Consider the following 27,764-nt stretch of genomic DNA (forward strand, 5'->3'; position numbering starts at 1 on the left):
ACTCATCAAATAAAGCTCCTGGCCTGTAGGCTTCATGACTATCTACCAAACGACCCCCATTTACCTAACTGTTCTGTTCTCCATCATCTGTTCCGTTGTTTTTCGTGTGAGTGAAACAGCTCACTGAAGAAGAGACGGTGATTAACAGTACTGTTGGAAAAGCAGTGTTCTCTGACCAATGCTTTGCTATTTGCTATAACCCTGTGTAGTGGTTGCTTCTGCTGTGGTGAAATCAGTTATTCTGAGTGGTCAAGATGGAGCTGAGCACTTCAGGGAGAATAACAATAACAAGACATCTATTCCCTGCCCTCGAGGAGTTTATAATTTAATGATATACAAAAATGAACTAAAAGTGAGCAGGCCTCCGAAATGAGTATTTTAAGAAAGGGCCAAAGTCGAACAAAATAAAAGAATCCTGAAATGGCATTAAACGATTCGTATTTGTACTTATATCCATGGCTCCGCTTAAATCTACCTCTTTAATATATGTCCTTGGAAGTCCGACCCTCGTTCATCTGAGTTACCGTACTATAACACAGGATGAGTAAGGCAGTGCCATAAACATAAAAGACTTAACAAATATTATTAGATGATGACAGCAGTAAAATCATAAAACTAATTCAGTAACACAAACTTTATAAAAATCATTTTAATGTTAGCAATAATAAACAGAGTAACAAGGAAGCAACATAGCTTTCTTCACCTTCCAACATCACCAAGTCTATTAAGGCTATAAAAAGTTGGGCACACAGGGTCACATTTTTCAGATTTCCTTTTCCCAATCTGTTAATTCCAAATGTTTTAAAAAATAATATCCGCTTCACTCTTCCGTACTTACTTGCTGGAGACTCATGTAGGAAAAATGTCTTATAAAATATAAAAGGTTTCATCTAAAGATACTTGTCATGGCAAAGCACATGTTTTCCTACCGGAATCCTTGTTTTCTGTTCCCTCTCTCCTTGATGCCAAGTTGGATTTCTGCATACTAACAATTTTTTTTTTTTAAATCAGCCATAAAGTTCAGGAAAAGTACATCTCCAACGCTTGCTAGTACTGTCCTCTCTTAACCCCGACATTTCCTGGCAACTAAATCCTTTCCTTCCTAAAACGTTGTCCTGTTTATTTGCTGATGGAAAGCCGACCCTCCTTTAAACAAATAAATAGGGAAATGCCAGGTACAGTTCATCTACGTTTCTCTTGTGTTTCAGCAGAATTACACATTGGAATTTCCAGCCTGATTGGTCAGGGTGCTTTTCACAGAGGACCTACTCAGACCTTACCGCCTCTCCAAGTCCCATCTCAATCAATGATATTTATTGAGCACTAACTGTGTGCAGAGCACTGTACTAAGCGCTTTGGAGAATACAGCATAACAGAGTTGGTAGACACATTTCTGGACCACCAGGAGCTTACAATCTTTGGGTTCTTTAACAAGAGATACACGTGGTGAGATTTAGGTAACTGATGGAATGATGATCTTGACTCTATTTATTGCCTTGACTCTATTTATTGCCATTGTTCTTGTCTGTCCATCTCCCCCGATTAGACTGTAAGCCCGTCAAACGGGAGGGACCGTCTCTATCTGTTGCCGACTTGTTCATCCCAAGCGCTTAGTACAGTGCTCTGCACATAGTAAGCGCTCAATAAATACTATTGAATGAATGAATGAATGAATGATCTTCCTACTCTTTAAAATTCTAGGCTGCTGATGTTTCTTCAATGAGAACGACAGAATGCCATCTACTTGCTTTCTTTTTTGGCAATTTTGGGTTTCTTCCCAGGCAAAAGTCTATAAGAAAACATCCTACCAGGGTTAGGTTCCGAGTCACACAGATCGAATAACAAGTTTGGGAGGTGTGCACTTTGTGGATACGGTCAGTTGACCCAATTATGTGCTCATGGAAAAGAATCATCATTCTCACCGTGAATTAAAGGCTGGGAGTCGGAGGATCTGTGTTTTAATCTGGATCTGCCACCAGCCCACTGTGTGACCTTGGGCAAGTCACTTTACGTTTCTGTGCTTCTATTTCCTCAGGTGTAAAATGGGGATCCAGTACCTGCTTTCCCTCCCACTTAGACGGTGAGCCTAATGTGAGACAGGAACTGTATCCAACCTGATTTTCTTGTATAATAATAATGATAATTATGGTATTTGTTAAATGCTTACTATGTATTGAACACTGTTCTAAACGCTGGGGTAGATACAGGGTAATCACACTGTCCCACGTGGGGCTCACATATTTTAATCCCCATTTTTACAGATGAGGTAACTGAGGCCCAGAGAAGTCAAGTAACTTGCCCAAGTTCACTCAGCAGACAAGTGGCGGACCCGGGATTAGAACTCACGACCACTGACTCCCAAGCCTGTGCCTTTGCCACTAGGCCACGATCTACCCTGATGCTTAGTACAGGGCTTGGCACATAGCAAGTGCTTAAGAAAAGATACAAGTTGCTATCATTATCAAGCTCTAGCTTGCTCTGAGAATGGAATATGTTCTACTGTACTCTCCCCAGCACTTAGAAAGTGCTTAATACCATTTACCGATTGAAGATGTACATTTGCTCATATGAATAGAAAAGGTTTGTAAGAAGATATTCCTATCAGTTTCCACTTAAAGGGATGGGGCAAATTAAAAATCACATGGTTAGGAAGAATCAAGTAAGCTATTTCCCGTTAGAATAGCAGAATTGTAAATAGATTTTAGAAATCAAAATATTGTAAACAAAATTTACTTTTTGGACATTAATTATTTAGTCATAAACAGCATTAACTGAACGCTCAGAGTTACAGAGGTCCTGCAGTACATTTGTTTTTGACAGGCCACAGTGTAAGTATTGGTTGATATCTCCTTTATTAGTGGTTTGAGTTTGGATGACAAACAGGAATAGTAAAAACCAGCAGCTCTCTTGTTATCCAAAACCAAAAAGAAATCTTTGACATAAAAACAATTCAGAACTGTCATTAAACATATCATAAAAGTCAAGGCTTCTTCTGGAAAAGCTGAATTTAGAGTGAAGAGCCTAGGGATTGATTTAAAAATGATTTTGGGGGGGCATTTGTTAAGTGCTCACCATGGGCCAGCCATTGTACAAAGGCACTTAGGTTGGACACAGTCCCTGTCCAATATGTGGCTCACAGTCTTAAGTCCCACGATAAGGTAACTGAGGCCCAGAGAAGTGAAGTGACTTGTCCAGGGTCACACAACAGGCAAGTGGTGGAGCCAGGATTAGAACCCAGGTCCTTCTGACTCCCAGGCCCGTGTTCTATCCACTAGCCTATGCTGCTTCACTGTCTTCACTGTCACCTATCATTCGCTGCCCTTCTGGACTGCCACAACACCCGTGCTCTTGTCCCCAGCTCTTCCCTTTAAGTGCTCACCAATCCAACACCCGGACGGTTGCTCACCGACAGGCATCCCAGTGTCCCGGGGGACTGCCAGAGAGGCGGACACGGCCCTGATTGAGGCGGGGGAGCGGCCCCTCCAGCCGCTCAGCTGCTGGGGGAAGACCCCTGAGAAATCCAGCAGCCAACAGAACGTTCCCTCCGGCTGCCTTCCCTCAGGTCGAACGGAGTGAGACGGTGTCGTGGAGACGGGGATTTTGGGGAGCCGGTGGCAGCGGGGGCCTCTCTCATACCCGTCACCTGCTGCTCCTCTGGCTCCACCTCCAGTGCCACCGTGGATGGGAGAGATGGGGAAGGGGAGCGGGAGTTTTAAAACTCCTGAATTCCTCTTTCTTCAAATTAGTTCGAGAAGCAGTGTGGTCTGGGGGAAGAGCATAGGCTGGGAGTCGGAGGACCTGTTAAGTCTATGGATACAACCAACCAACACAACTATTCACGACACAAACTCGTTTTCAAGGAACATAATAATAATAATAATAATGTTGGTATTTGTTAAGCGCTTACTATGTGCCGAGCACTGTTCTAAGCGCTGGGGTAAACACAGGGGAATCAGGTTGTCCCACGTGAAGCTCACACTTAATCCCCATTTTACAGATGAGGGAACTGAGGCACAGAGAAGTTAAGTGACTTGCCCACAGTCACACAGCTGACAAGTGGCAGAGCTGGGATTCGAACTCATGAGCCCTGACTCCAAAGCCCGTGCTCTTTCCACTTCGCCACGCTGAAACATAACAGGGTTATGTGTGGGATATGTTAGTACACTGACATTTCACCTAGGATATCTGAATGCCTCTACCAAGTCTTAATCCTTTTACATTAGTCTTTTTTGCCAGGTTTCCCTTCCCAAGCAAAATTTCTTGAAAACACTACAATCTTCCCATTCCTGAAACTCCTACCTCCCCTTTGTTTCGACAGTATGCATCAAGGCTTACACTAATATAGCTGCTCTCAAAAAGCAGCAGCATGGCTTAGTGGAAAGGGCACGGGCCTGGAAGTCAGAGGACTTGGATTCTAATCCTGGCTCCGCCACTTGTCTGCTGTGTGACCTTGGGCAAGCCACAGACACGTCGGTTGTTTTATCTCTTTTTGCTTCTCTTTCCTGTCACTCCATTGGTCCAGCCTGCTTCCCGCTTTTTCTTCCAGAGATAGTTAGGTTACTCAGACCCAGAAAAGGTATGTTGGCATTTTCATGGATTTTCAAAGATTATTTCCAACTCAAGTTTAGGAATTTGTCCAAGGCTATGGAACAGTAAAGTCCTCAAATTTCTTATTCCACACCCACGTTATGACCTCCATTCCAGGGGAAACAGCAGGTTTACTTGCCCTCCAATAATTCACATTACTTAAGGTTTTCTCCCTGGCCCTTGCCTCACAGCTTGATAAAGAGGTAGATCATTACCCTTGATTTATAACTATTCCATCAGTTTACTTCACTCTTCTACTTGGATCAGGTTTTAAAACTTCATTTTGCTCATTTCCACACTCCTCAAAAACCTTTCAGAACCTACTGGCCATCGGCTTTAAAGGCACTCCACCCGCTCTCTCTTACTTATCCACTGTCTTATAACAATGACGACAATGATTGTGAGTTATCATCTTATAATAATATGTGAGTTGTCCTATAATAATAATAATAATGACAACATATCACACTTAACATATTGCTCATATGAAACAACATGATGTTTCTGATTTTAAGCTGCCGGTGAGACTGAATTGTTTCTTCCCCAGGGAATCACAGATTTGCTCAGATTGTGAGGCATGAAAAGTATTCTCTGAGATGGGAAACACAAGCCTCGTACATATATGCTTCCTACATTATTTTGGAAATCATTTGCCCTAATTTCAATTTGTCTAAATTAATCACCAGTTACGTGCTGCTTCATATATGTAGGTAGGTTGATTATCCAGGTCAAATTGAAATGATCCGGAAGGAATGGTTTTCAGGTTTTGAAAGTACATCTTCCTCTGGGAACGCGCCTTCATGTGACCCCTTACATGCATAGTAATTTGCCCATCTTTTGTAAAGTTTCTTCAGATGAGTGCAACACCAGTTTCCTTTCCACCCAACAAAGTTTAGCTCTGTCTTTCCTCAGAGAAGCTCAAAACACAGTAGTAAGAAATAACAATACCAAACAGCAGTGTAATTTCCTAAGGGGAAGAAATTTTCTACCGGTACTGGCCAAGAGCATTCTCATTTAGTGTTCAGAGGTCCTAACTGAACAAGTCACTTAGTATCAGGGCTGATTGAAGCAAGAACATAAAAAAAATACTGCATTAGGAAAACGTTAAATGTTTGCTTTGGCTTGGTGACCAGTTTGCATGTTCCTTGAAATCAAAATATTTTAACTAGTGTGGAATAAAGAACACAATCTTGGTATTTATCATATCAACTTCTAAAATCTGCTCAATAGTGAAAGTTCCAACTTAACCTAAACCAACACAGTAAGCTTAGCGGTGCAGATTCTATACAGAGCAATGGTTGGAGGCAAGAATTAGAAAAAAAAAAGTTATTTAACAATAATATGCCTATGCTTTCATGAGCACTACCCACCAAAATCCCCCTGCTCAGCGTTCTTATTGGTTGCATGAAAACAGAGGCTAAGGGGAACACCACCACATGAAGCTCAAAACTAAATGAAATATAGTTTCAATCAATCAGTGGTATTTATTGAGCACTTACTGTGGGCAGAACACTGTACTAAGCACTTGGGAGAGTATAGTATAAAAGAATTGGTAGACAAGTTCTCTGCCCTCAACGCGCTTTCAGTCTGGAGGGAGAGACGGACGTTAATATAAATAATACAGATGTATACATAAGTGCTGTGGGGCTGAGGGAGGGGTGAATGAATGGAGCAAATCCAAGTTTCCTACAGGAAATGCAGTAAATGTGCATTATATGTTTTCCCAAGCTTCAAAAAAGTGACCAAAACAATATTCGTATACAATTAAAGAGATAATAAACGCAAACAATTTAACTAACCTATGTGTTCAAACAGCAAAGCTGAGATGTACCACCATTACTAAAAGATTATGAATTTAAACAATTAAATATTATCATATTCACACACAAAAAAACCCATAATTGTCCCTATTCATGATGCCACTTAAACCAAAAACTTTGCATCCATCAATTTTTGACTGCTGGCAAATATTTACATTTCTAATTGATCGGGCAATTATGCTTATTGAGATGTATAACTGATCAATTTCTTTGACCCTGAGAATGTACTGATGTGCTGTTCATAACCATAAGTGTATTTACTGAGTGTTTACTGTGTGCAAAGCACTGTACTAAGCACTTGGGAGAGCACTATACAACATTAAACAGTCCCAATCCCTGCCCTAAATTAACCTGTATCTAACATAATGCTTAGAACGGTGCTTGACATAGAATAAGCACTTAATACATAGAATAATATTATAATATGACTATGTCATCTCCCTACCCTATTTCCCCACCGCTTCAACTTCACCTACTTTAGGTTCTTCCACTCCCCCTTTTCTGGAGCACTTATGTACATCTTTTTATAGCCTACTGCTTTCCCCAGTCTCTAATGCATTTCAGAGTCTGTCTCCCCCACTAGATTACAAGGTCCTTGAAGGCATGTATGATATCTATTATATGCTCCTTAGCATCTAGTACGGTGCTCCGAACAGAGTAAGAGCTCAGATAATGACTGAATAGTTCTAGAGCAGTCACAATGCCTGATAATATAGAAATATACTGCAAAGAAGTCATTTGGAATGAATGAGGTCAGAGGTTCTGACTTGAGGGAGCCTTTAGGTTCTTTGTGGTTTGAATCTGTCAGGGATCCACAAGGTCGCAATCTATCAATCGATGGTATTTACTGAGCGCTCACTGTGTGCAGAGCACTGTACTAAGAGCGCAGGAGAGTACCATACAATAGAGTGGGTAGCTACGATCCCAGGCAACAAGGAGTTTACAGCCTAGAGGGAGAGACAGACATTAAAATAAATTACAGATGGGAGAACATGGGAGAGTGTAAGTTCATGTACATATGTGTTGTGGGGTTGGGGTGGGGTGAATTTTAAGTGCTTAAGGGGTAGAGACCCAAGTGTACAGGTGATGCAGAAGGGGTGGGCAAATAGGAAAAATGAGGGCTTTTTCAGGGAATTATTCCAGACTATTTCTGTGCTATTCCTCTCTTCAAAAACCATCCAAAAGCTACCTGTTTCTCTTTGCATCTTCCAGAAACATTGGCCCACTGCATTTAAAGTTCTCTCCTACCTTTCTCTTTCTTTACCTATATCCCTTATATTTGTAAAGATTTGACTTTCTTATTCATTTAAGCTCCAGAGAGCATTTCTGTCCCTCTCCCCCCACCACACACAGATACAATTTTCCTTTGGCTCTGGGGGGTAGCTTGGAATCACTTGATTTGGGGGCTCAGACTTTTCTTTCTCCGGGGCTGGGCTGTCAGGTGACTTGGGACAAGTGCCTGGGAGGTGTGTGGTGGGGTGGGCGTGGGGGCGGGGGTAAGGGGAAGGGGGCTATTAGTCCCGAGTGTCCTCCATCGGGGATGCCCAGGGTGGCAGATTCTGGTTCAGGGACCAGGAACTGAGAGAAGGTAGATCACTAAATCATGTCGGATCCACTTTCACAACATTGATTAGATCCCCCGTTTCCTCTCCATCCAGACTGTTACCACGTTAATGCAATCACTCATCCGATTCCCCCTGGATTACTGCATCAGCCTCCTCGCTGACCTCCCAGCCTCCTGTCTCTCCCCACTCCAATCCATACTTCACTCTGCTGCCCGGATCATTTTTCTACAAAAATGTGTAGGACACATCACCCCGCTCCTCAAAAACCTCCTGGGGTTGCCCATCCAACGAATGGGCAGGGAACGTGTCTGCTAATTCTCTGCTCTCCCAACCACTTAGTACAGTGCTCTGCACATAGTAAGCACTCAATAAATACGACTGATGATGATGATGATGACATGGATGGCTGAATCATCTATTATTACATTGTAAGTGCTTTGAAGGTGTGCTTTACTTCTGTTCTATTTTCCCAAGCCCTAACGAATGATTTGTATTCAGTACGTACACAACAAATACCAGTGATGGATGGGTTGACTATCATTTGCATCTAGGCACCTACACTTGTAGCTCTTCTATGCTTGCATCTTGTGTCAGATTAACTTCCCTGCTAAACTGTAAGTAAATTCTCCAGGGCAGAATTGTTTTTACTTCTATTGTTTGCTTCCAACTTTTATGTTCTAAACAGCATAAGGTGCTTCATAAATACTGGTGATAATGAGGACATTAAACATATATATAGATACACACATATATAGGTGTATATATATATTGGCCGAAGTGATGCTGCCTGCTTTCCGAAGGTTCATATTTACAAGAGTATAATGAAATTTCATTTTAACTGTTTTAACAAACAAACCTTAAAGATGAAGATTTGGACTATTAAAAGATTGTAAGTAGTCGACGTAAAGATTTCCATAATTTTTACGCCAACGTAAACCATAAATCAATAAATCAACATCCTCAATATAAAGATGTCCATTTTAATATGACACTTAGTTCGGCTACAGTGCATGTTTCACCGTGCATTTGGGCTAGAACATTAATAGCCGATCTGTGAAGGTTTGTCTGCAAAGCGAGCCTACTTATATTCGGCAAACCGTGGTGTCAGAAGAAACAGTTTGTGCTCACGGGCTTACCCTGGGTCAATCTAAATTCTCCAGTACAAATTTTCCTTAGCGCAGGGTTTTGTAATGACTTGTGTGTTATAAGAAAACTGAGTGTAGTTAACTTTTGGAAGTTACCCATGGACAGGAAGGGAACTGACAATAGGGCCAGAAAATGAACCCTAGAGTCTCATCTCAGAGTAATTTACCATAAGACAGTCTCTGATTTTCTATTTTTTGTGCTTCTGGAACCAAATTTCACTTCCAGTCAATCAGTGGTATTTATGGACTGCTTACTGTGTGCAGAACAGTGCCCTAAGTCTCGGGAGAGGACAATACAACAGAGCTGGTAATAATAATGTTGGTATTTGTTAAGCGCTTACTATATGCCCAGCACTGTCTAAGCGCTGGGGTAGACGCAGGGGAATCAGGTTGTCCCACGTGGGGCTCCGTTCTGGAAAAATGAATCAAATGACATAAAATAATAATAATAATGGTGGTATTTGTTAAGTGCTTACTGTGTGCCAAGCACCGTTCTAGGCACTGGGGTAGATACAAGGTAATCATGTTGTCCCACGTGGGACTCACAATCTTAATCCCCATTTTACAGATGAGGTAACAGAGGCACAGAGAATTTAAGTGACTTGCTCAAAGTCACACAGCTGACAAGTAGCGGAGCCAGGATTAGAACCCAAGGCCTCTGACTTCCAAGCCCGGGCTCTTTCCACTAAGTCATGCTGCTTCTCGATAAGATAAGAGCCAACTGAAAATTAGCTGAATACCATCACATCGCTCTTTGGAATTTTATAAAGTGCACCAGAAGGCAGTGTCTTCTATTGAAAACAGATCTTGCTTCTATAATTTCTAGGCTGCGGAACAATATAGAATGCTGCCTCGCCCTTAATCGCCTACAGGCCAACCAAACAGAAGGAAGATTCCTCAAGAAAAGGCCCAGGTTCAAGATGACAAAGGATGAACCCTTCACTTCTGGGCCATTCTGTGGCTTTTCTTGCTATTGTGCTTATCTGTATCTTTACTGTCATCCAGACGTTAACCTCTGACCCACAGGCCCGACTCTCTAAAAAGATCTGCGCTGTTTACCCATTATGTAATGTCTGTGGTCTTGTGGAAACTTTACAGAAACAAATGGAGGAAGTTTGCCAGTCGGGCTGGTGGACAATAAATCCTAACCTATCGAGATACCGACTGCTTTGCTGTCCTGCGTTTTTCCAAGGAAGAATCATTTCAGACTTGAAAACAACTGGAACCTTTCGAATGTTCCGGAAAGGTCTCCGATCCCAGGGCACATTTGAGTATGAGTACGGCAGGGGATCTTGTTCTCACTGACCCTAATGTGACCAGGGATCCACCATGAGAAAGGAGCAGAGCTAATGTAGCAGCAAGCAGGTTTGGGAAAGCTTTCACCTCACTTACTTTCATCAGCATAATTTCGTGAGTGGGTGGGTTGCTTGGAATTGTGTTCAAAAAGGAAAAGATGCTTCACATCTGAGTCTGTGACGATTTTATCTTTGTGTTTTATTCCCAAATGCTTCCCATTGCTTACATTTAGCAATCCTTGTTTTAGGATGCTTGCTTACACAGATAATTTAGGATGCTTGCGTAGTAGTTAGTTACCATGATTTACCCTAAAAAAGGCAGCACCTTATTCATTGAAAATCTGAGTTTTAGCTCCCAGTTAGAAGTCCCAAAAATACACTTCGGCACCATAGTAACCTCCTCATTCCAACACAGGCTAATAATAATAATAATTCTGGTACTGGGTAAGTGCTTACCATGTGCCAGGCACTGTACTACAAGTAAATCAGGGTGGATACAGTCCCTGTCCCACATGAGGCTCCCCGTCTCGATCCCCATTTTACAGATGGGGTAACTGAGGCACAGAGAAGTGAAGCGACTTGCCCAAGGGGCACAGATTGGACAAGTGGCGGAGCCGGAATTAGAAACCATGACCTTCTGACTCTCGGGCCTGTGCTCTACCCACCACGCCATGCTGCTGCTCTAATCAACAGTAAGGACTGTAGCGTAACAAATGATTTTCTAAATATCATTTCCTCCCAGCATGCCCAAAGGGAGAAGAAAACATGACTGAGATTTGGATGTGGTAAAGAATTGCTGGCAGATTAGGTTATTTCAAAGGATACATTACTCTACAGGAAAATTTTGCAATCTTTCCTGCTCTTAATCACTATGAAAATAACTTCGGTGACAATTACGATAATACCAAACAAGCTATTTGATTAGGGCCAAATGAAATACCCATATTTGTAATGTGCTGAAATACAAGTTTCGGTGAGAAAGGAAAGAAATTCCTTTGTAGAACATTTCTAACTCAGGGTAATTTATTGCACGATAAAAGGTTTTGATCACCATGCTGCCTTCCCTTGTTTTCTATTCTACCCGAGCCTTCTATGAGCAGGCCAAATTGTAATAATTGTGGAGTTGGTTAAGTGCTTACAGTGTGCCAAGCACTGTTGAGCCAATACATTTTTGTTAACCTACTGTGTTTGTTTTTTCTTAAGCTATCTGTTACAAAACCGCCTGGTGAAGGGCTGCGCCTCCTTGTTAATCTGCTTTTGAGAAATTTGTGGGAGAGATATAAAAGGAGAATTGAACAATTAGGATTTACGGTGGCAGTGACAAATGAAAAATGCATTTCGGCCACTGGAATTTAGTTTCGGCCTCGGGTTCGGAACACGATTTCAATTTTCCAAAAGATCTGCAACTGTGGTGCACAATTCAACTTCAAGTGTCCCGACGACGAACTCACTTTTTCTAGTGATTTCTCTGTATAATCTCTTCTTCTTCTTCTAATCTGTATAATTTGCTAAAAACCTCAAATATTCTAGTAGGAAAATCATTTCATTTGGTCTTCTCTTATTTGTATAAACTCAGAGAATCTGGATAATTTACCCAATCCTCCGAGCTACATTTCCCTCCTGATGGCATAACAACTCAACTACCACAGAAGGGCTTTACACATCACTCAATTTGGAGACTTCAAGTGTTGACAAATTGTGTCTTAGGAACATCGTTTATTCTGAAAATTTTTAATGTTTAATTTCTCAAAGAGATAATCTTAAAGAATATTCATATATATGAAAAGAATGCTCTAACTCAAATGGAAAAAGGAGGAAAAAACCCAAGTAAACAAAGGAGCTCAGTTCTATAAACTAGACTGTGAGCTTGTTATGGGCAGAGTACCAGCTCGCAACTGTGTTGGATTATACGCACCCACGTGCTTAGTACAGTGCTCTTCACACAGTAAGTACTCAATAAATTCCATTGCTGATGACGTACACTTCCCCCAGGTTACCAGAGGTCACCAGTCATAAAATAAGTTTATTTTCTAAAGGAGGCAGGGAAGTCCAGAGGAAAGGCCCAGAAGAAAACTGAGGTCCCACTCCTGAAGCTGGGATTTTTCCCATTGGCTCTGTTGAAAGCCTAGTTTTCCTCTGGGTACAGAAAGGGCATTATTCCAATATCATTGCAAAGCCAATGATTCACTGTGTGAATTAGACAAATGAATTCATCTCTTTGAACCTTAATTTTTATGCTTGAGAGCCTGGGAGAATGCAATAAAAGCAGAAGATGTGATCTCTACCTGAAATGTGGTTCCGTTTTCTCCACAAATTAATTACAAAGAGTGGGAGCAGGAGTAAGTAAGAAGGTACCACTGGGAATAGCTAGAAAATCGAAAGCTAATCAGATTAATGAATGAGTGAATAAAGAAGTAGAATCTATAAATTGATAAACACATAAGGGTGAGTGCAGGCATGACATGATCTGGGTTGGGGGAGTGAATGGAGGGAGGTGCTACTTCTTGGAAGAGGTGCTTTTGTAAGCTTCTTGAGGGCAGGCGTTGTTTCTGTCAACTCTACAGCAAATGCTTAATACAGGGCTCCGCTCGGGATGAGCATGCAATAAATTCCGGGACTGATTACTTGATTCAGGATGGTTTTGAAGAATGGGTGAGCTACGGCTTGGGAGATCTGAAGCGAGAGGAAAAGGGTTTGAGCATCAGCCTGAGAGTCGGAGGACCAGATTTCTATTCCTGGCTCCACCACTTGTCTGCTGTGTGACTTTCTGCTTGCTAGGTGCCAGGCTAAGTGCTGGGGTGGATACGAGCCAATCGTGTTGGACACAGTCCCCGTTCCACGTGGAGCTCACGGTCTCAATCCCCATTTTACAGAGGAGGTGACAGAGGCCCACAGAAGTGAAATGACTGCCAAAGTCACACAGCAGACAAGTGGCGGAGCCGGGGTTAGAACCCACGACCTTCTGGACTCCCAGGCCCACGCTCTGTCGACTATGCCGTGGTGCATCTCAGGCAAATATATCTCCTGCAGCGCTTGACACGTTACCCCGTGCTTGAAACACCCTAAGAACTGAAGTCCCAGGACAAATCCCTGTCCACAATGCTTTTAGAAAATGATGGTCAGACTAAGCCCTCCTTTTCCTCTGCTCCTCCTCCCCTCCACATCGGCCCGACTCCTTCCCTCTGCTCTACTCCCCTCCCGGCCCCCCAGCACTATGTACATATTTATAATTCATTATTATTTATTATTTTTGTATATATATATATATCTATAATTCTATTTATTTATATTGATGCTATTGATGCCTGTTACTTGTTTTGTTTTGTAATCTGTCTCCCCCATTCTAGACTGTGAGCCCATTGTTGGGTAGGGATTGATTTGTGGCCGAATTGTACTTCCCAAGTCCTTAGTACAGTGTTCTGCACACGGTAAGCACTCGATAAATAGGACTGAATGAAAAAATGAACAAACAGGGACTGTGTCCAACTCAATTTGCTTGTACCTACCCCAGCGCTTAGTACGGTGCCTGGCACATACTGAACATTTAACAAATACCATAATTCTTATTACGATTGAAAAATTCAATTTAATAATGACTTAAGGATGACTTCAGATTCACTCTGAACCCATCAGCCTACCCTGACACTTTATGAACTTATTTATACCCCTCCTCAGCACTAATATATATATACTTATTTATTTGGACAACTCTAGTTGTAAATGTTTTTATGTCTTCCTCCTCCATCGGACTCTAAGCTCCACGAAGGCAGGGGACATGTGAGTTCTTTATTCTGTACTTCTCAAGCACCTAGTACAGCGCTCTGCCATGTGCGGGTGCTCAGTAAATACTAATACAGCCACTGGGGCTAATTTTCCACTAATTTTCCAAGTAGATGGGTCTGGCTGAGAGTCATCTTGAGTGCACAGGGAATATCGGTCACTTTTCCCGCTTGCTCCCGATTCTCACCCTCCATCGGGCCTGATTTTGAAGAGAAATGCTGATGATCGGCAAGCTAGTTGCCCAGCCCTTAGATTAGGAGGAATTACAAGTTTGTGTGCCACTTTTCCAATATCTGAAACTGTGGGAGCACAAATGTGTCAGTGTGCATTCCCTGAGAGCTTCTGCGAAGAAACTGATGATAGTGATGGCCATTTGCCCTGGAACACTGGCACTCTCTCTTCCCTGCTAGTAAAGTTCCTGCTCGGACACGAAATGCAACAAAAGCAGGTCGGCAGGCAGACAAGGGTGCAACCCGTGCGCAAAAATGCACGGGTCATATCCGGCGGAAGTAGCCACGGGAGGGTGCGGATGAGATGCCGTAGCTGTGTGGCCAATGGAAATCTTTCCTGCCCACATTAGCCAACTCTTATTTGGGATTCCTGCTCGTAGAACAATACCTTAGATCCATTCTGAGAGCTTACTGTGTGCAGAGCACTGTACTAAGCACTCGAGAGAATACAATAAAGCAATAAACAGCTAAACACATTCCGTTTATTATTTATAATGGTAATAACGATGGCATTTGTTGAGCACTTACCATGTGCCAAGCACTGTCCTAAGTACTGGGGTAGAGGTAATCAGGTGGTCCCACGAGGGGCTCACAGTCTTATTCCCCACTTCACAGATGAGGTAACTGAGGCCTAGAGAAGTTAAGCGGCTTGCCCAAAGTCACACATCAGACGAGTGGAGGAGCCGGGATTAGAACCCACGCGTTCGCTGACTCCCGGGCCCGGGCTCTTTCCACTAAGCCACGCTCCTTCTCGTTTAAACTTTATGGTGATTATGTTGTCTTGTTTTTGTCCGTCCGTCTCCCCCGATTAGACTGTGAGCCCGTCACTGGGCAGGGATCGTCTCTATCTGTTGCCGAATTGTCCATTCCAAGCGTTTAGTACAGTGCTCTGCTCATAGTAAGCGCTCAATAAATACTACTGAATGAATGAAACAGCTGGCTCTCAGCAGGCTGAGCCAGGTCTCAGCATCTCTATCACAGCGAGCTTCCCATCCTAGTGACGGAAGGGTTACCCTGCCACAGTTCTCTGCATGAATACTGGAGATTCCTACAGAATCCGATGGGATTCCTATGGAGAGGTGCCATTCCACTTTGACCCAACCCTGACTCCTGCCTCTAGCCTGGAATGTCTTCCCCCCTCAAATCCGACAGACGATTACTCTCCTTCAAAGCCACAGCTCCTTCAAGAGGCCTTCCCAGACTGAGTCCCCCTTTGGCTCATCTCCCACTCCCTTCTGCGTCACTCCGACTCCCTCCCTTTGCTCTTGCCCCCGTCCCAGCCCCACAGCACTTACGTATGTATCTGTAATTTTATTCATTTGCCGTATTGATGTCTGTCTCCCTCACTCTAGAATGTAAGCTCATTACGGGCAGGGAACGTGACTGTTTATTGTTGCACTGTACTCTCCCAAACGCTTAGTACAGTGGTCTGCACACAGTAATCAGCATGGAGAAGCAGCGTGGCTCAGTGGAAGAAGCCCGGGTTTGGGAGTCAGAGGTCATGGGTTCTAATCCCGGCAGCTTTTACTCGCCCCACCCTCAGCCCCACAACATTTCTGTATATATCTTGTCAGCTGGGTGACTTTAGGTGAGTCACTTAACTTCTCTGTGTCTCAGTTACCTCAACTGTAAAATGCTGTGAGCCCCACTTGGGACAACCTGATCACCTTGTATCTCCCCCCAGCGCTTAGAACAGTGCTTTGCACGTAGTAAGCGCTTAACGAATACCACCATTATTATTTATTATTAGTAATCGCTCAATAAATACAATTGAATGAATGAAAAAACATTTCAGTAACAGTCTCTCATCCCCACAAAGACACATATATCCTATTCACCCTCACCCTGGCTCTTTCCCCTTGTTCCCCGGGGGGAGAGTGAGGCACTGTATGGCAGATATGTAAAAATACCCCCCAGTACACGTTTCAGTTGTTCTTGCAAACAGTATATACATCTGTAGCACGAAAAACCTTCACACTGAAAAATCAAACGACTGGGCAGATAGTTCCCGCTTAACACCGATCCACCCGATTAGCAGTGGACAAAAATAAAAGTATACCTCTCCAAAATCTGCTTACCGAGGCAGGGCATCTGAAGGAAAGTCAGTGATGCGGGTACTGTAATCTCATTGTTGACGTTGATATTTAGTCCTCGCAGCAGTAACCTGGCCAGGCGAGGCCTGAGGCTCTCCGGAAGGAGTTTTAACACGATGTAGGCGGGCATGTAAAGGGCATAGCGTAGCCAGCAGAGCAGGGGGACTGCAATCTTGCCATTGGGAGACTCAGCCATGCGCTCTATTGTGGGAAACAGCAGCAAGGAGCGGACAATCTACACCAAGAGGAAAATAACATCATGTCAACGTTCAGCACGTTCTCCTGAATTTTCAAAGTGTGTTTTGTGTCAGCTAATATTACCAGGTTTCTAATTCATTCATTCATTCAACAGTATTTCTTGAGCGCTTACTATGTGCAGAGCACTGTACTAAGCTCTTGGAATGTACAAATCGGTAACAGATAGAGACAGTCCCTGCCCTCTGACGGGCTTACGGTCTAATCGGGGGAGACGGACAGACAAGTACAAAAGGCATATACGACGTGCAAATGCCAGAATTCATTCATTCAGTCGTATTTACTGAACAGTTAACTGTGTGCACGGCACCGTACTAAGAGCTTGGAAAGTACAATTCGGCGACAAATAGGGACAATCCCTACCCAACAACGTGCTCACGGTCTAGAGGCGGGGAGACGGACGACCAAACAAGTAGACAGGCATCGATAGCATCGATAGAATTACATATATATACACTCCATTAATAAAATGAATAGAATAATAAATATGTACAAGTGCTGTGGGGCGGGGGGGGGGTGTAGAGGGAGGGAGTCGGGGCGATGGGGAGGGGAGGAGGTGGAGGAGAGGAAAAGAGGGGCGGAGTGTCTTGCCAAAACCAGTCCCCAGTCCTCGATTCCTGAAAAGTGGTTTTGCTGATTCCACAAGAGGGCAGTAGACAAAAAATTGATATCTGCTTATTTCATTCATTCAATAGTATTTATCGAGCGCTTTATTTGCTACTTCACTTTGAACTCTTTCACTTGACCAAGAGCCTCCCCCAAAGCTGACGGCAGGCCATCCAGGCTCAAGTGATCTTACCCATCTGGGCCCCGCTCATTCCTCTCTGGCCCCTTTCATGTTTCAATGACTTAGCAAACCATCTTCCCTCTCACCCAAAGATGTATTTTTTATATTTAAAAAAACAACATTCCAAACAATTTTAGAGGATGTCTAGAAAAATTGTCATTTGTATTGTGGATAAGGAATGCATTTCTCATTTTTAGCTGAGGTTTCTCTTCACATTCTGAAAAAACTTATACTGTATTTGTCAAATTTTGATCAAGTATGCAACACATCTACTTTGTATTACAAATGCCTATAAAAATGCAGTACTTTTTATTTCTTTTCCATATTAATTTTTAAAGTGCAGCATACTATTGGAGTACGATCTAGACTGTAAGCTTGTAGGCAGGGAACACGTCAGTCAACTCTGCTGTACTGAACTTTCCCAAGCGCTTAGTATGGTACTGCACAAGGTAAGCGCTCAGTAAATACGACTGATTGGAAAACTGTAACCAAATGCTTTGCACAGTGCTCTGCACACTGTAAGCATTCAATAAATGCCAATGAAAAGTGATTGTGGATTATTATGCTTAGAAAAAGGTTACATGAACTTTATCAAATTAAAGTGTCAACCAAATATTTCTGTAATTATAATTTAAGTTCAAACAAAATTTAACAAAATGATCACTGAAAGAAACATGCCATTCTCTACATAGGAACAGCTGAATTATCTCTTAAAAAAACTTCCTCAAATTTGCCTAGAGTCGAGTCGCTGAAGAAAGCAATTTTGTGCAAAGACTTTTGAATCGGTAGCAACTGTAATCTACTCCTTCTGAAATAAAATCAATGATTATCTCTGAACATTTGGAGAGAGGGAGAGAAGGGAGAATGAGTCCTTTGGGGAGTGGAATGTTTTTTAAGAATCAGGCTGAAGTCAGAGATCATCATCAAGGGTGGGTATTCAGTAATTAATTAATTAATTCATTCAATTGTATTTATTGAGCGCTGACTGTGTGCAAAGCACTGTACTAAGCACTTGGGAAAGTACGGTATAACAACAGAGACACATTTCTGCCCCAAATGAACTCAGTCTAGACGGGGAGACAGACATTAATATAAAGAGATAAATAAATTATTCTTCATTACTATTATTATTACTATGACCACGTATTACTATTATTATAAATAATGCTATTTATTTATTTGTTTATTTATTTATTTATTCATTCATTCATTCATTCATTCATTTATTTATAGTGCAGAACACTGTACCAAGAGTTTGCAAACCTCGTGGGGTCTCGTGAGTCAGGATCTTGGTCTGACCTGATTATCTTGCTTCTACCCTAGCCCTTAGACCGTTTCACCCACAGTAAACACTTAAATATCGTAATAATAATAAGGATGTCATGACACCGATGCTAGGAGGTAGAATTATAATAACCTATCAATCTCAAGCGTATATAGTATTACAAAGGGGTCAAAAGTGAAATTGATTTTAAAATGGCAAATATACATTTCTTCCTTTAGAATTTTCCTGCTGTTAACCAGCAACTTCTCTCAATATTTAGGGCCAAGAGAGTTTGGATGGCTCAGGGGAACGAGATGGAATGCTGGCGGCTTTAAAGATCTCGAGATGCTATTCAAACATGGCCCAGGTTGGTACCGACCTCAAGAAGGCTGTTTTAATACCCTCTGTGGAATGAGAAAAGGGTTCTGATCCAGACCTGAGCGGAAAGACAGCCAGTCAACATGGGATCCCTCTTTCTTCCTTAAAGGAAAGGCCCAACGATGAAAAAGGGCCTGAGGTAAAACTCCCATTCCGAGTCCCAAAGAGCACATGACCAGTTCCTTAACATTCCCTTTCCATGGCGGCAGAGAGTGCAACATCTCCACTTCCATCCACCAGTCTCACGTATTTATTGAGCATTTCCTGTGAACAAAGCACTGTACTAAGCGCTTAGGAGAGCACAATCTAACAGAGTTGGTAGACACATTTCCTGCCCACCACAAGTTTAGTCTAAGGGGGAGACAGTTGTTCATATAAATAAATAATATAAACATAATGATGGTATTTGTAAAGTGTTTACTAGGTGCCAAGCACTGTTCTAAGCACCGGGGTAGATACAAGGTAATCAGGTTGTCCCAAGTGGGGCTCACGGCATTTTACAGTTGAGGTAACTGAGGCACAGAGATGTTAAGTGACTCGCCCAAAGTCACACAGCTGACAAGATATGTACAGAAATGTTGTGGGGCTGAGGGTGGGACAAGGTGCAAAAGGGACGTGACTACCAGCTCTGTTATATCGTACTCTCTCAAGCGCTTAGTACAGTGCTCTGCACCCAGTGAGCACTCAATAACGGATCGATTGGAGGAATAATGTGAGTATGCTGGGTGGTAGTAAGAAATGAGAAAGGTAATACAGGAGGGTGCAAGGTGAGAGGAAAGGGAAGATTTTAGCGATGTTGTGAAGGTTGACCCGATAGGATCTGGCGGCAGATTGAATCCGTGGGCTGAATGAGAGAGGTGAGTCGAGGATAATGCCAAGATTGTGGGATTGTGTGACAGGGAAGATGGTGTTGCTTTCTGCAGTGCCAGAGGGAGGACAGGGTTTGGATGGGAAGATGAGGAGTTCTATTTTGGACGCGTTAAGTTTAAGGGGTCAGCGGGACATCCAAGTAGAGCTGTCCTGAAGGCAGGAGGAAATACACGATTGCAGAGAAAGAGAGAGATCAGGGAGATGTAGATTTGGGAATCACCTGCAAAGAGTTGGTAGTTGAAACCATGGGAGTGAATGAGTTCTCCAAGGAGGTGGGTGGGATGGAGAATAGAAGGAAGCCAGAACAGAGGGACTCCCATAATTAGGGGGTGGAAGGCAGAGGAGGAGCCCACAAAAGAGGCTGAGAATGAGCGGCCAGAAAGCTAGAAGGAGAACACGGAGAGGGCAGTGTCAGTGAAGCCAAGGTTCGATTACGTTTCCTGAAGGGGGTGGGCCATAGACAGCTGAGCCGTCAAGGAGGATTAGGATGGAACAGAGACTGCTGGATTCGGCAAGATCACTGGTGATGTTTGAGAGGGCAGTTTCGGTGGAGTGAAGGGGGTGGAAGCCAGATTGGTGAGGATCGAGGAGAGAATTTGAGGAAAGGAAGTGGAGACGGTGGATGTAGACAACTCGCTCAAGGAGTCTGGGGAGGAATGGCGGGTACACATCCTTAAACTTCATACTATAAATACTTAGATATAATATATAATATACTTACATATACGCATAAATAAATACGATATATATTTATATACATATAATAGATATATAGAGAGAAGCAGAGTGGCTTGGTGGAAAGAGCACGGGCTTGGGAGTCAGAGATCGTGGGTTCCAATCCCGGCTCCGCCACTTGTCAGCTGTATGACTTTGGGAAGTCACTTAACTTCTCCGGGGTTCAGTTACCACATATGTAAAATGGGGATGAAGACTGTGAGCCCCACGTGGGGCAACTTGACTACCTTGTATCTACCTCAGTATCTACCTCAGTCCTTACAACACTGCTTGGCACATAGTAAGCACTTAACAAATACCATAATTATTATCATTACTATTATTCTCTTAATGTCTGGCTCCCCCTCTAGACTGAAACGTTGTTGCGGGCAGGGAAAGCGTCTGCTAATTCTGTTGTAATGTACTCTCCCAAGCACTTAGTACAATGCTCTGAACATAGTAAACGTTCAATTCGTACCCCTGTAGGAAGGAGATAGGGTGATACCCGGAGGGAGTTGTGGCGTCAAGAGAGGGGTTTTTAGGATAGGGGATACATGAACGGGTTTGAAAACAGGGAGGAAGAAGCCTGCTATAATTAAGATTCCTACATGTTCGAAGCATGTAAATCGCATAGCAACTTTCTTCGTTTATAGCGGCCACTTAAAAAATGCTCTGTGGTAAAAACAATATATCATTTTGTATTAGTTGATATTTCCAGGGTCCGATTCCTGATTTACGACTCTGAGCTTGAGGACTGAAAATAGATCTCAAAACACCGAAGGAGGTTCAAACATTAGGGCAGACAATGGGAGTGGATGCTGAGAAGCTGGATTGCCTATTGAGAAGAAGCAAAGGGCAGGAAGAGCTGAGAAGAGGCCCCAGGCTACGAAGCACAACTGGAACTGTTTTTTCTCACCATCTGTTTGGTCTGTTGCTACTCTCTGCTACACCACATGGGAGACGGGTGGGAGCGGTGGGAAAGAAGAAGGGAGGGATGGGAGGAGGAGAGACAGAAGGGGGGAAAAAAGGAAAGAGAGAGGGAGAGATGGGGAGACAGAGGGAGCATGAATAATTGTATGGGCAAGGGAGTGTACACACGGGAAAAGATCTTTCAAAAGGGGGGTGGAAAAACGCTTTTCCGGTGGCATAGACACAAAAAAGAACTAATGAAAAAACCCTAAATGCATCATAATAATAATGATGTTGGTAGTTAAGTACTTTCTACATGCCAAGAACTGTTCTAAGCCCTAGGGTAGATAGAAGGTAATCAGGTTGTCCCACTTGGGGCTCACAGTCTTCATCCCCATTTTACAGATGAGGCCCAGAGAAGTTAAGTGATTTGCCCAAAGTCACGCAGCTGATAAGTAGCGGAACCGGGATTAGAACCCACGACCTCTGACCCCCAAGCCTGTGCTCTTTCCACTAAGCCATGTTGCATCTAAAAATCTGTACGTTGTTTAAAAACTTATTTGACAATTTCGTTTACTAGTCTTATTACTTTGCCTTTTTATTTTTGCTTTATAGAAGGGGAGGCTAGGGTCTCCAGTTAGGAGATGTATTAAAAATCAAAGAGTGAATCAGTTGGAAACTAAAAACAAAACCGACGCCCCACAAGCAGGGCTCAATAAGTACTGACTTAAAACATAGCTAAATAAAAAAGGTGTACTTTTCTTTGCTAGTGAGGAATGTTTTTGCCTTATCTGCTTTATTTTGTTTCATCATTTTACAAATTTCCTCTTTATCAGCTCTGCCTGCTCATCAAACTCTTGTGATATCCGATGGCACTATGGTGCCCAATACTTTAGCTTATGAAACTGACAGTGGGCAACCTATTTTTTTTACCGTGTATTGGCAATTACTCATAAATCTAGAGAAAGATGACATAGAGGGGGACTCTGAAGAAGGAATGATGCTCCTTTTTTTTTTTTAAAAAAAAAAAAAACAGCAAAAATTCCCAAACGTAACGGGCAGGCATAATAGCAGAGTTTTCTTTCAGAGAAAAATATATACTAGCATATGTGTAGTATATATAGAGAAGATAGAGAAGCAGCGTGGCTCAGTGGAAAGAGCACGGGCTTTGGAGTCAGAGGTCATGGGTTCGAATCCCTGCTCGGCCACATGTCAGCTGTGTGACTTTGGGCAAGTCACTTAACTTCTCGGTGCCTCAGTTACCTCATCTGTAAAATGGGGATTAAGACTGTGAGCCCCACGTGGGACAACCTGATTCCCCTGTGTCTACCCCAGCGCTTAGAACAGTGCTCGGCACATAGTAAGCGCTTAACAAATACCAACATTATTATTATTATTAGTAGTAGATAGCTGTCCTTCAAACTCAGACACTCTTAATAGTGAATTCACCGTCAGGTGCTTATGTGGCTCAAAAGGCCAACGTGGGAACCCCGAGTCCTGACCACACCACTGTGAATATACAGACACCGTCCTTTCTTTTGCTGTCACGTTTTCTGTTTTCAGGGCTCGGTGCTATTTTTGCTTTTGCCTCTTCCACTCTCTTCTTGAAACTTTGGCTCAAAAAGAGCCGTTTGCTCGATTACGAAGGGTCTTCTAGTTTTAAGGCCTCTAGACTCTCACCTCATAGTGGGCAGGGCTTAGTAGAGTGCTCTGCACACATTAAGTACTCAGTACACCCCACTGATTGATTTAGGCTGAAAGCCAGTATTGTCTGAGACTTTTTTAATGGCATTTTTCAAGCCAGGCACTGGGGTAGATACAAGCTGAACAGGTTGGACAATGTTGACCTGCCACTTGGGGATCCCAGCCTTAATCCCCATTTAAGCGAGTAACCGAGGCACAGAGAAGTTAAGTAGCTGGCCCAAGGTCACAAAGCAGAGAAGTGTAAGAGCCAGGATCAGAATGCAGGTCCTTCTGACTCCCAGGCCCGTGCTCCAAATACTAGGTCACGCTGCTTCTCTACGGTTTTAGTGCACCCTTAAAATGTTTCTCCCGAGCCCCCCGTTTTTGCCTAATCACATTCAGTTCACCTCAGAGCAGATGTGTACATACCCTACTGTTATCCAGTCTCTTCACAGTGTCCCTACTTAGGGAGGCTGCGTTGAGGTTTGCAGAAGTTCCGTGCTGGACTAAGATGACAACAAGTTCTAGGCCTTTGCCGTTTGCGATCTCGTCTGGCCGCCTGACGTTAAGTAGGGTCCGTAAGTGACGCTCGCGGGATGACTCGAGCGGTTGGATTTGGAATCCGTTGAGAGATCCAGACCTCGCTTATGTGGAACAGCACTACAGTCTGACTGGAAGCTCTAAGCCCTGCCTTTCTGTAAATCCTTAGCTCAAACCGAAGCCTAATATCACACTGCCACAGATATTCTGTGTCTCAGAAGATGTGCTGGCCTGTTTTACTTCATTTTTTACTTTCTTGTCTTTCGTCACATCATGGTCAGTGTGCTGGCTACATAACAGAATTTAGTGTTTAGCTTCACGTTACCAGTTGCCCCTTTATTTTACCTCACTGATTTTCTACTGCAACCCAGCCTGTGCATTTTGCTCCTCTAATAATAATGTTGGTATCTGTTAAGCGCTTACTATGTGCAGAGCACTGTTCTAAGCGCTGGGGTACTCACAGTTGATCCCCATTTTACAGATGAGGGAACTGAGGCACAGAGAAGTTAAGTGACTTGCCCACAGTCACGCCAACCTACTTGCTGTACTTTAATCTCGTCTCTCTCGCGGCCAACCTCTTACCTACATTCTGCCTGCGGCTTGGGACTCCCTCCCCCTTCACATATGACAGACCACCCCTCTCCCCACCTTCATGCCTTATTAAAATCACGTTTCCAAGAGCAGCGTGGCCTGAGAATCAGAAGGAGCTGGGTGCTAATCCCAGCTCTGCCTTGTCCGCTGCGTGACCTTGGGCAAGCCACTTCAACTTCTCTGGGCCTCGGTTGCCTCATCTGGAAAAATGAGGATTAAGAGTGTGAGCCCCATGTGGGGCAGGGACTGTGCCCAACCTGATAACTTGTATCTACCCCAGTGCTTAGAACAGTACTTGGCACATAGTAAGTGCTTAACAAATACTATCATTAAGACATTACGGTAGAATTGGGAGACCTGATTCATTCATTCAATAGTATTTACTGAGCGCTAAGTGCAGAGCACTGTACTAAGCACTTGGAACGTACAATTCCTGCCCAATGACGGGCTCATACCTTAATCTAGGCTGAGACTCTAGACAGGGATTGGTCCCAATCTCCCCAAGTACAGCCTTCCTTCCCCCCAAGACCAATTCCACAGAGCTATTCCACCGAGTGATTGAATGTCATCTTAACTGGGTAGTCAAATCCCATTCTGGGCCCAATGGGGCTACTGAGTCAGACGCGGTCCTAGTCACTAGGTACACGCTTAGCTGCTGCCCCAAGCCCCCTTTCCTTTAGAGGCGGATGAGGAATAGACAACTGGGCAAGATCTGTACTCCTGTTTTCTTGGTGTCTGTTTTTAGTCCCCCTATGATTTGCCGTCCAAATGGCTCGCAGATTATTCTCCTTAGTTCCAAGAGTTCTGGGTTGGCAGGTAAACTCACACTGAGTTAATGGAATGAGTTTCTGACAAATCTGCATATCTGGCACCTAAATCATAACGTCCTGGAACGGAGATCAAAAACTTGGTTACCGTTATATGTTTCAGACAACAAAACAAATAGTAATTGAACACAGTGGATGCTCTGCTCTTCGCTGATCAGTTAGTAAACATGTCTCAACATTTTCAACACACTAAACTAACTGCTGTATTTCAAGAACACACCGTAAAAATTTCCATGAAATGAAAAACACATTCACTGCTATTAAATCAATCAGACTGGTTACAAAAATATCAACTCCTCGTCATTCCCAATTACCCACTGTGCTGTTCGTAACGTTCAGCTTCTTTCAGATGTTGCGCAGCCCCGCACATCCCTTACACAGAAGACAGACTTTGGATTACATCCCATGGTTAGCTGGGATTAAGTTAAATAGCTACTTTAGACTGTTCTTACCCACGTTACTGCTCGAAAGAAGTCCCTGGCTTCCAAAAATACATATAATAATAGAAATATTGCTAGCATTGTTAAGCCCTCTCTATGTGCGAAGCGCTGGGGTGGACACAAACAAATCGAGTTGGACACAGTTCCCGTCCTACGTGGGGCTCCCAGTCTCGGTCCCCACTTTTCAGATGAGGCAACCGAGGCACAGAGAAGTGAAGTGACTTGCCCACGGTCACATAGCGGACAAGGTAGAGCCGGGATTAGAACCCACGACCTTCTGACTCCCAGGCCACGCTCTATCCGATTTGCCATGCTGCAATGTACATATATCGGGCTTACATAATTTAACTAGCGGCCAAAAAGAGATAATTCTCTACCCTTTAGGGTAAGGTTCAAATGTCTCATACTATCTCTCAACCATCTCTTTGACAGAGACTTCTCCACCGGACATGTTACGTGATGAATTGGACACAGACACATTTTTTTTTTGACCAAGATCAGACACGGTATGTGATCGCCTGAGACAAAAGCCAACGCTCAGTCGAAAACCCATCGCCCAAACAAATGCCCGTTTAACAGTAACGCCCACCGCCCATCAGCAGCAACACCATGATTTTTTAATCACTGTGCTCAAATTTGCCCACATCCCGTCTTGAGCCCAGGGGGAAATACGCAGTGATGAAGAGAAACAGCCCTACCCTCACTGACCTTCCCATCCAAACCACGGAGGAGACAACAAACCTCGAAACAGCCTCACTGTCAACAGACGTGGAAGTCCTGGGTAATCCATCAACGACAAATAAGGCACTTAGGACTAGTTCAGTTCATGGCCCTTCCAGAGCAAAGTGCCTGCTGGGGATGTCAATTCAGAAGCGATGGGAGGAAGGCCAGGGCAGAGAAAGGTTTCAGGTGGGACCTCTCCCTCATTCTCCCTCCACCTACTGTCGGGAACGTCTGCTTTTTAGTGAAATCAGTGGCAGACTTGAAAGGAGTCAATTTTATTGTGATATATATATATCTATATACCTGGACCAGCTAACTCACTTGAGGCCGTATGTTCAGGATTCTATTACAGTAGGAGAGGGCAGAGAGCTTAGGGCCCCTCGTTACTGCCAAACCTCTCTGACCGGAGAAAGGGGCACCTCAAAGGACCTGGGTTCCAATTCCGACTCCCCCACTTGTCCGCCGTGTGCTGCTTGGGCACATTACTTCACTTCTCTGGGCCTCAGTGACCTCATCTGTAGAGACTGTGGGCCCCGTGTGGGACAGGGATTGTTTCCAACCTGATTATCTTCCATCAACCTCAGTGCTTAGAACAGTGCCTGGCACAAAATAAGCACTTAAATACCACAAAAAACCCGACGACTCCATACCGTTGGGCTTAATTCTCTCCTACCACTCTCTTCTCCCACTTGACTCCTGCTCACACTCCTTCTCACTTCTCCCACCCCCAACTCCTTGTCCTCACTTTTCCCTCCAGGGACTCCCTCCCCGTTCATATCCAACAGACCAGAGCTCTTCCTACCTTCATATCTCCTCCAGGAGGCCTTCCCAAATCAATTTCCATCTTCCCCGGTGCCAAATCACCCTCAACTGCCACTCAGTCACTTTGACACCACCTCTGTACTTCGTGAACTCCCAGCTTCCTGAGCCACCCATATCCAGGTCTTTTACGCCTTATTACTTAAGCACCACCTCATTTACACATCCCTCTTTTTCTTTGCACTGTAAACTATTTCAGTGTCCGTCTCCCCCATTCGAATGGAGGGCAGGGATCATGCCCACTCATCCTTATCCTACTCTCTCGGGGGCTTAGGACAGTGCTTCGCACAAGAAGTACTCTTCATTGTTTTTGAATATTAAATTGTAAGTGACGGACTTCCATCTAGCCATTATATTTATACATCTCGAAGCCCTTGTGCTTTACGGAGATCAAGGCACCCAAAGGAAAATAAAAAATAAAATTAATGTTTGGTACTTGTTAAGCACTT

At 43.5% G+C, this 27,764-nt stretch overlaps 1 protein-coding gene across 5 annotated transcripts in view; it reads right to left on the bottom strand.

Annotated features, from left to right (window-relative positions):
* The window catches only part of LDAH (lipid droplet associated hydrolase), a 150,406-nt gene that overhangs the window by 23,853 nt on the left and 98,789 nt on the right, over positions 1-27,764 (bottom strand). For all 5 annotated transcript variants that reach the window (XM_029071997.2, XM_029071991.2, XM_029071994.1 and 2 more), the window contains one exon: positions 16,501-16,750. In XM_029071997.2, coding sequence (XP_028927830.1) covers positions 16,501-16,750 — 250 coding nt within the window. The remainder of the gene's footprint in view (positions 1-16,500; positions 16,751-27,764) is intronic.

The sequence above is a fragment of the Ornithorhynchus anatinus genome, chromosome 9 (genome assembly GCF_004115215.2).
Source record: "Ornithorhynchus anatinus isolate Pmale09 chromosome 9, mOrnAna1.pri.v4, whole genome shotgun sequence".
Lineage (NCBI taxonomy): Eukaryota > Metazoa > Chordata > Mammalia > Monotremata > Ornithorhynchidae > Ornithorhynchus > Ornithorhynchus anatinus.